The 10,429-nt window shown below is 41.3% G+C and overlaps 1 protein-coding gene across 5 annotated transcripts in view; it reads right to left on the bottom strand.

Annotated features, from left to right (window-relative positions):
- Positions 1-6,313: 6,313 nt before the first annotated feature.
- Positions 6,314-10,429, bottom strand: part of AUH (AU RNA binding methylglutaconyl-CoA hydratase) — a 197,767-nt gene continuing 193,651 nt past the window's right edge. For all 5 annotated transcript variants that reach the window (XM_034774858.1, XM_034774859.1, XM_034774860.1 and 2 more), the window contains 2 exons: positions 10,252-10,299; positions 6,314-7,600 (listed from right to left, as the gene is read on the bottom strand). In XM_034774858.1, the coding sequence (XP_034630749.1) occupies positions 7,523-7,600; positions 10,252-10,299 (126 nt within the window). In that variant the 3' untranslated portion in view covers positions 6,314-7,522. The remainder of the gene's footprint in view (positions 7,601-10,251; positions 10,300-10,429) is intronic.

The following is a 10,429-nucleotide window of genomic DNA, read 5'->3' as shown; positions in this document are numbered from 1 at the left end:
TGAACACACATATCCATGGAGGTTCAGTTTTAATTAGATATTTTAATAATGGAAACAATGCTTTAGAAGCTTCAATGAACAATCTTAAACCTAAGTGTAGCAGATATAGTTTGCATATATACATATATATCATAGATACATGTACGCATTACACAAAATGATCCAGATCCTCAGGTATGCTGCAGCTGCTTTGTGCTTCACTGCTGGTGAAATCTGGCTATGGTGCTGGAATAACCATCTCCAAATGATCACCCTAGCAAAGAGCTATCCTTAGATTGTGTCAGCACATCATGGAATCTCCCTATGCAATTTCCTGCCCCCGGTGTATGGTTGCGGCTTCCTTGCACCTCACTGATCCACTGCTCCTGTTTTGACCCTTTAGGACTGTTGGCAGCATGAGTGCCCACTCCGTGGGAGCACCCATGGAAAAAAAAATAGTGGGTGCTCAGTACCCACTGACAGCCCGCCAATCAGCTCCTCTCCCTCCCCCACATTGCCTCCCGCTGGCCAGCAGGCTCTGCCGATCAGGTCCTCCCTTCTCCCCACCCCCCCAGCTCCTCCTGCCTACCAGTGGTCAATGGCATGCAGGAGGTGCTGGGGGGAAGGGGAAGGAGTGAGGGCCGGGAACGCTCCGGGGAAGGGGTGGGGTGGGGACTTAGGGGAGGGGTGGAGTTGGAGCAGAGCTTGGGGCACAGTGGGGGTTGAGCACCCCCTAGCAAATCACAAAGTCGGTGCCTCTGGTTGGCAGCTGGTGTAACTAGGGAGACCAGATCAACACTTCCAGTCTGTAGGCATTAATGTGTGTTAAATAGCTCCTATTCTATTCTATTCTATTCTATTCTATTCTATTCTATTCTATTCAGGTTCTAACATTGTGACCATCACCATAGTATTTGAACACCTTCCAGCAGTGCATGTCCCATCCCAGAGTTGACTGCATTTCGGTGATTGGGAAATTGATTTTTGATATATCTTACCTGTGGCAGAGTTGTTTTGAACTTAATTAACATTTCTAAGATGTAAGAAACTCCAAAAGTACAAAGCATTCTAAACACAAGCACACAGACCGGCAGCAAGTGAAAATATTAGAAGGGGGTCTGTAGAAGTGTATTAAAGTGTAGAAGCTAGAAACTTTGTATAACCCCAAAACTAAATGAGTTACTTGAAACCTCTGCTTAGATCCACTTCTCCACTCCTGCTTGCAAGACATATTTGCTACTGGCTTTCTACTGCTCCTTCCACGGGGCTGGAGATGAAGTTGTGCCAAGAAAGCAAGACCAAAGGTTTCATAAAAGTTGCTCTTAGTTTTCCATGCTTCCATGACACCAGCCATTGGGGAACTTTTCATTTTTACTTATTTAATTTAATTTATTATTTATTTATCTTTCATTGATTTTTTTAAACAAAAAAATAAAAATAAAAATGTGGACCTCATAACTAGCACTAACGCTCATCTCACATCTATATTGTGGGGTGGAAGGCGCTGGATTCACAAAGGTGCTTAGGTACCCTGCTACCCAGTGGAATTCTGAGCCCTAAGTTAGACACCCAGACTCCCCATGCATTGTATGAGGAGAGTTAGGCACCTAAGAAAGATGTTTTTAAAAGTCAGCAGGCTGAGCGCGAGCAACCTAAGCTAGCCAGAGGAAAGAGGCAGGGCATAGGGCTTGCACCCTCACAGGTATTCAGGTGTCAAACTGACGGGCTGGAGGAAGGAGACTGTCTCTGTTTGGTATCCTTAGACATGAACCTTCCCCTGGAGCTAGGCACCTAAGCCAGGTCAGCCCTTTCTTGCGGCAAACCAGACACAAAGAGAGACACCCTCACCCCATTATAGCCAATACTTCTCTGGTCAGAGCACTCACCTGGGGGGATGGAAAATCCAGATTCAAATCCCTGCTCTGCCTGATTTGGAGCAGAGAGTGAACCTAGGTCTCCCACATGCCAGATGAGTGCCATACCTACCAGGCTATTGTGTATTCTACTCAGCGAACACCTATGGGATCAGGCCCCACAAGCAAGATAGGTGTGAGAATGCCAAGTTTGAGAATCCCACTTTGGGGCCACAGGTGCTTGGGCTTCCACTATGGCTCCAAGCTGCTTGCTAGCTTTGGGGCGGCATCATACTTAGGCGACTGCGCGCAGGCCCATTAGTGGAAACTTAGACATCTATGGGGTTAGGTGGCAGCTGAGTAGTGGTTTTGGAATGTCAGTATCACCTACAGAGGCAGTTAGTGGCCTAAGTACCATTGTAAATCTGGCCCCTGGTACCTATGACACGTCAGGTGCAACTGTATGCTGTGACTCTAAGTGGTGCAGCACACAGTTCAGGGTGAGGGGATTAAGATGGCCTGGTTCTGGCTATTCCAGGGGACAGCAGTATACGAGGGCCAGACTGGGATGCAAGGAAATTCCCTCCCTTATCTACTCTAGACTCTGTCTATAGCTCTGACAATTAGCAGGGTAACTCAGGGCTTGTCTACATTAGCTGTTGGATCGACGGGCAGCGATTGATCTAGCGGGGGTCGATTTATCGCGGCTCTTCTAGACGCGATAAATCGACGAGTGCTCTCCCGTCGACTCTGGTACTCCACCAGGGCAAGCAACGCAGGTGGAGTCGACGGGAGAGCATCAGCTGTGACTTACCGCAATGAAGACACTGTGGTAAGTAGATCTAAGTATGTCAACTTCAGCTACGTTATTCACATAGCTGAAGCTGCATAACTTAGCTCGATCCCCCCCTCCCCCCCATGTAGACCAGGCCTCAGCTAATAAAATTCGATCCTAGAGTCCTATTGTGGGTAAACAACAACTATAGAACACTGGTTCCACACAATGTTTAAAAAAATTCCTACTTTCCTAGCATTTCTACTTTTTAGAATGACGGACTTGCAATTCTTACAAGAATATACAAGTAATATACAAGGAATATACAAGTAACAACACTGGAGTATGGAATATACAAGTAACAACATTATGTAACACAAAACATAGCCCCTACCTTATTAAAGAGTCTGAACTGCAGACGCTACTGTGAACAGTACTTGCTACTGTGAATAATTCCATCAGAGTCAATGGGGCTGTTCTTTTAAGTGCTATCCCACAAGACTAAGGATTGGGCCAACAGTAGCTCCAATCTTGCAGTCTTTACAATGAATTACACCAATTTATAGAAATAGTTCAACAAGTGTTCAATTTTAGGAAGCCAGTGGAACTGCTCCTTGGAGCAAGAATTCATCACATGAGTAAGGGATGCAGAACAACGCTCTATCTCCAAGAGCACTCAGATGTGTTTATTTATATTCAGCTGTAATGAAAGCAGAGCAAACTTTTCCCATACCATTTAAATATTAAATTTTGTCTTCTTGAGATATACTATGCAGATGATCCACAAGTAGTTTTTTGCAGAACTTGTACCACTGGCATTTGATTTTTTTAAATATATTATGAAAATTTGAGCCAAAGATGATATCACAAAGTCCCTTATGTTTAAAGGAAAATGTTAAATCAATTAGAGATAGCTGAAATAAAAGAACGATAATTTTTTGTTTCACACCAGTTTGCAGTGTAAGTTCTTTAAATATAAAACAAAACTTGTTCATGTTCTTTTGAAAGTGATTGTATTATGCAGTGTGAAAGCTGGAATGTACTCATTTCTTTAACACAAATATGATGTTATAAACATTTTACTAATTAACACACACTTTAGAAATGATAAACAGAGTTGGAATCACTAATCAGTACTTTGAAGTGTTTTGTGCACACACACAAAAGCAATGAAACTTGTAACATTCAAAACACAAACTTGCACAGGGAATTCTTTACCAAGTCAAAGGTTTTTCATTTGAGTACTTTACATGGAACCCAACAGAAACTTATTACAACACAAATTGCATTCAAGATCAGGGTATTGAAAGTATCTGCTCCAGTCTGACAGGCCAAACAATTTGTATGTATGCATAATGAATTCTGTAAGATTAACAAAAACTACATTGAGTTCTATTCAGAAGCTGAAACTGAATATAATTTGAGGATATATATATATATATATATATATAAACGGATAGTTTCAGATTCAGTCTTTCTGTAGAAAATAAACCAACCATTTTTGTGAATTTGTTAAAACTATCCTATTAACGCTTTTTTAAAGTTTTGTGTTAACGGTGATTAAACTAATCTCTTCAGGTTCTCATATCACACCCATCACCATGGTACCTGTGCACCTAGAAGATAATACATGTCCAAACAAACAAAACCAAAAACCAGTAAAATGTACAGGACGAAAAAGGAGTCCTTTAAGAGAGTCATGCATGGAGGAGACTCATGACTTTTTACTTTTTGTTACTGTTTAGCTAAACATACCTCTCATTTGGTTTATCTGCTTATTATTCTATCTCTTCTGATTGTTTAGGGGTAGCCGTCTTTTTTAAAAATTATTGGTAAAAGTATGTATGACAAGCACACCTTGAAACAAATATATCATCACTCACCCTCCCCCATATAGTAACTTTATCATTCACATTATATGGTGTACCCCTGTGTCTTGTTGATGGTGTTATTAGGTGTAATGTTTGAGAGATTCAGGCTTACTGCCCCAAAGAAAGAAATGAAAGCACAACAGATTTGATAATGGGTGAATGTACAGCAAAAAAACATCTTACAAACAAAAATAAGAAGTGGCTGTGCATGATGTATAGTAGTGCTTATTATTTTGAGTGCAGTTGGTTAAGAGCGCCTCTGGACAGGCTACAGTAAGAATCCTGGAGTAGAACTATGAACAAGTATCATCGCTTGAAGACTGACTGACTTTTTACTAGATTTGATAGAAACACAGACCATACAGAAATGCTCCATAAACCAACACATTCAAAGTGATCTTTAACTAGCTCATTAATCTCAACAGAATCTGAAACATTTTGACAGTGGGGAAAAAATTGTAAAGCAACAGAGTGACTTAAGTCATGTAGACACTTTTGAAATTTTTACCCAGCGAGTCAATAAAGGTTATTAGAAAAGATGTTAGTAGAATAGTAATTGAGAAAAGTCAGTGCTTTAAGATTAATTCATTCATGGATTTTAAGGCTAGAATGGACCATTATGATTATCTAGTAAGACCAGCAGCAAAATAGGGTTATGTTTACACTGCAGCTGGGAGCAGGCCTCCCAGCTCAGGCAGACAGACTCATGCTAGCAGGACTGAAGCTAACATGCTAAAAATAGCTGTGTGGACATTGCAGCTCTGGTGGAGACTCAGGCTAACCACCCAAGCTCAAGCCTGCTTCTGAAATATTATAAATATGAGTTTGGTGAGAAAGAGAGAGGATGAAAGCTGCTTATGCCCCTGCCCCCCCCCCCCCCCCCGACCCATGGAACAATCTTTCAGGAAAGCTAAAGAGTGCATATAAGGCACTTATTCTGCAGCTAAAAAAGGAGAGACAGAGTGTATGTACAGGAAGACAGAATTCTGCCAGAAACTGACAGAGCTAAACCCCAGTATTTGAAGGAGTGACAGATAGCAAGTATAATGAGCAGAGGTCAGACTAGTGAGAGAATTTTTTGCCCCAGTACTCCAATTCAGGAATCAGAATTCTAATATTGACATTAATTAATTAAGATGAAGTCATCATGATGTTATTTCACTTATAATTTATACATACACAGAGGTCTCTTGTATATCTTTTGCTGAATAATTTCCCCTCAAAACTATTCCAGTATCATGACTTACAAGTACTTTGGAAAAAAATCTCCATCTTATACTCACTTTGCAATATTATTCAAACTGCTGACTTCAAGAGAAGGACCTCAAAATACCACAGCATGGCCACATCTTTCCCTGAGAAAAAGGAATGTTGTAACTATTGCGATAGCAAAATATTTTACTTAAATCAAAACTCCTAGCCTAAATCAAGAATTTACACAGTGGGTTGAGCAGACTATTTTTTCTGCCATAGTACTTCAAGTCAATAAAATGTTTTCATATACATGCACTGAAGTTATTTAATCAGTGCTTGTTAGAAAACTAAAGGAAGCTCAATAACCAGACTATATATCATAGTTATGAGACACAAACCATTCAGCATAGACTTAATATTTTTTCTCCCATTAACATAATTATTTAATACTCAGTAAAAATGAAAATGACATTTTAGCATTTTGAAAATATGAGAAAATGACCTTAAAGGCTTTATATGACTATAAAAACAAGCACCAGTGCTTTATTTGCAAATTATCATGCATGAAATGATCAACTCAGCAAGTTTATCACTCAGTAAAGTGCGTGGTCCACCAGATATAATCAATTTACATGTAAAGATATGGCTAAATATGAATTTTAATGAGTTCTTGTCATTTCATGTTGATCAGCTGCTATATCACCATAGTTCTGGAGAGTGACCATAGCTAATGTTGCAGAAACAGCAGTGCATGCAGAAGTTTCATAAAGACAATGCAAATCAAACATGAAGGAGGTTGTTTCCATATAAATAAGTTAACATCTGATTGCTAAGCCACATTTACTTACCAGTAAGTTGATAGAATATTTTAAAGAGGCCACTTTCCATGGCACCTCCACACACATAGTACAGTAGTTTCTTCACTTCAAAGCCCAGAGGTTTATGTTCCAACAAAGGAAAAGAGCATTTCAATTCAGAGCAGCTGTATATAAATACAGTATTATTAGAACCTGAAAAATGGTCACACACAAGATCCAGTATTTTGGGGCATAAGGAAACTTTCTAGCTTTAAGAATGTGTTCAACCACAGCTCCGCAATAAAAAGTTTAATACAGCCTGGAAATAAAAAACAAAAAGAAATGGGGCAAGTGAATTAAAAGTTACTCCCTCGTAGATAGTGTTAGTGAGATGATGTTTTGGAGGAATCTGGGATGAGAGGCAAGGTTTACCATATAGCCTTGTGAGGCTGAACATGAACATAGAGTAATACAGAACACCACTGTACAGTAGTCTCAAAATGAAGTTAATCTTACTTATTACAGTATGAGACAAGTAAATAAAGTTTATAATCTTCCAAACAATCATTCTTCTGATTTCCACTAACTTTATTAATAATTTACATATTCAGCTAGAATAGATAGTGAATCATTTAGAAATCATATTTGGTATAATTTCACATTTTTGGTGCATAGAAATCACTTATTTTGATAAAATGGAACAACAGACAAACATTCCATATTACTTTATAGGCTTTGTCTATTAAAAGAATTTACTTTTTTTTTTTTTTTAAATTGTGGTATGGTTAGTTTCATACATATGAAATAAAAGAAATGCTTATGAACCTGTGACCTTGCAAATATACAGAGCAACCTTCATAAACCATGCTGAGTATGACTTGATACATATTCTTGGGCCAGGCACATGTCTGGACACATTCCAGATGTTGTAATGTAGGTAGAGTTTGCTTTTACTTTGGTGGTTGTGATACTCCATGCGCTGAGGCAAAGTGCAGCTGAAAGGTCCTTCCAGCCATGTTTATCTCATTTGTATTTTCAAGGCATCAGTTTCTCCTATTCTCCCTTGTAGCGAGGGGGCCTCTTTTCTTTAAAAGCAAGAAGACCTTCAATTCTGTCTTTTGTTGGAATAGTCTACAAAGAACAGATTAACTTTGTATTATCAATACCAAAATTTAAAAAATAAGGTATATTGTCACCTTTCTTTAATGGATGCAATCTGCAGACTATAGTAGGGTTACCATATTTCAGTCCTGCAAAAAGAGGACACTCCAAGGGGGCCCCGGCCCCGCCCCAACTCCACCCCTTCCCCGCCCCAGCCCCACCCCAACTCCGTCCCTTCTCCAAAGTCCCCACCCCAACTCCGCCCCCAGGGTGACCAGAGGGGGTGGGGGGGGAAACGGCGGCAGAGGGAGGCCCCAGAGACACAGGGGGAGCACGGTCCCGGGCTGAGTACCTGGAGGGAGAGTAGGGGGGCAGCCCGCGGGGCCAGACGGTGGCTGTTCCTTCTCTCCACCTGGGCACCCGGACTCGGGAGCAGCCGCTGATGCAGTTCACACTGCCGCAGGGGAGGAAGCAGCCGATGGCCAAGCCTGGCGAACCCCCCGAGCCTGGGCCTGTTGCGGGGACCCAGCAGCGCGCACGCTGCGCCCAGCCCCAAGCAAGTCGCATCTGGGCTGGCTGCCCAGCTGATGCAATCCCGCGGGCGGCCCCAGGGCGGAGGCATTGGGAGCCCCGTTTGTTCCCCTATGGGACCTGAGCAGGACGGGGGGGCCTGGGGCCTGCTGCCCCCACTCCAGGGCCGCCCACGGGATTGCACCAGCTGGGTCCCCGCAACAGGCCCAGGCTCAGGGGGTTCATGCCCCGGGCGCCAGAGCTGGAGCCGCGGAGCACCACATGCTTGGCCGCTTCCCCCCGCGGCAGTGGGAGCTGCAGCAGCGGCTGCTCCCGAGTCCGGCTGCCCAGGTGGGGAGAACGAACAGCCGCTGCCTGGCCCCGGAAAGTTGGAGCCCGGGGAGGAGGTGGTCCCCTTACCATGCCTCCCTATTTTCCCGGACATGTTCTGCTTTTTCGAAATTCCTCCCAGACGGGGATTTGAGGACCAAAAAGTCGGACATGTCTGGGAAAATCCAGACGTATGGTAACCCTAGACTATAGTGTAACACAGAAATTACAGAAGAGTGTGAAAACACTCTACACACAATTGATTTACAGCCTGTGGGCCAGATCTTCAGCTGGTATAAATCAGTATCACTCCACAGAAGTTACTTCAGCCATGCTGACTTATACCAGTTGGAGATCTGGCCTTCTGGGTATTAAGATAATTATTAAACACACTTCTTTTAGTACAGAAAGAACATTTTATCATTAAAGCTGTAAAATAAGAACACCATAAAAACTTCATTATTTTACACCCAGTTATACTTTCCCAGGCGGTTTAACACTGCTGACAGTGGATGCACCCAGAACTACTGGTGGGGGGTAGGGGGGAGTTAAAATTCTCACAGGTTCTTGAACGATCAGCTATAGTGCCTGCAGTATTTCCTTATGTAACATGTAAATACCTCCTTTGTAAGGGATATGGCAATGGTTTGAAGGGATTAAAAAAATAATGAAGTGATGGACATATTAAAAATTCCTCAAATAGAGTAGTCAGATAACAAAACAGGCTCTTGTTCAATTGTCTAATTGATCAATCCTCATATCTCTTTAGGTCGTCATCAAAAGTTTACTCTTTAGTTTGAAACCCTGCTCACACCTACAAAATTAAAACTACATAAAACTAACCATGCACTGTACGCTTACTTCTAACCATGCACTTCTACTCACAAATTTCATAGTCTGACCTCCTGCATAACAGAGCAATAGGACTTCCATGTTTCAAGTTCAATAGCTGTACTTGATCTAAAGCAGCCAATCCTGATTTTAAAATTTCCTGTGATGAAGAATCCATCACAACACAGTTTTTTCAATGATTAATTACCCTCCTGTTAAACAACTGCATCATATTTTTAGTTCGCATTTGTCTAGCTTCAACTTCCAGCCACGGGTTCCTATTATACCTAGACTGAAGAGCCCTCTATTATCAAATTTCAGTTCCCATTGAGATACTTACAGACTTGGATCAAGTCACCCCTTAACCTTCTCTTTGATACACTAAACAGATTGAGGTCCTAAAATCTTTCACTGTAAGACATATTTTCCAATAATTTAATCATTCTTGTGGCTCTTATCTGAACCCTCTCCAATTTTTCAACATCTTTCTTGAAGTGTGGAAACTAGAACTGAACACAGTATTACAGTAGGGGTTATACCAATGCCAAATACAGACGTAATATAATGGCTCTATTCTTACTTAATTACTTACCACTCTTTTTAAGGGGTTGGGGTAAAACATGCAGGGAATCTCTTCCCTCTGTGTAGGCAGCAAGGCAGAATCTCTCTAGTTTATGGACCAGATCCTTAGGCATTATATATCAGTATATCTCCACTGAAGTCAACAAGGATACGCCAATTTACACCATCTGAAGATCTGGCTCTATGTCCAATTTCCCCTCCCTAAATAGCCCTATACAAAGGGATGATTTTGTCTTAAACTCCACTTCCTTCTTTAAGATTTCCATGTTAAAAAAAATAGAAATGGATAAGAGAAAGGGTTAAATTTGTTATCTGAAATGCTGCTGGGAGAAAATATAAATTACTTTCCAGCTGCGTTTCTGTATGATTTTCAATGCAATCTTTAACTGAGGGGTTTGGGGGTTTTTTTGCTTAATTGTGTTACATACCTGAGCATAACAGGCTTCTTCAATTGCTAAGCCTGTTACTAAATCCACCTGGGAAACAAAAATTAAATATTGTAAGAGTGAATAACTTTCTGTACATTGTACACACTTTATTTTCTGACAGTTAACTCAAATACTGTATTCCTATATCCCAAACATTAAAGCAGTCCAGCAAAGTCCC

Source organism: Trachemys scripta, chromosome 6 (genome assembly GCF_013100865.1).
Source record: "Trachemys scripta elegans isolate TJP31775 chromosome 6, CAS_Tse_1.0, whole genome shotgun sequence".
Taxonomy (NCBI): domain Eukaryota; kingdom Metazoa; phylum Chordata; order Testudines; family Emydidae; genus Trachemys; species Trachemys scripta.
Note: the sequence above shows the minus strand (reverse complement) of the source record. Positions and strands in the feature narration are given on the sequence as shown.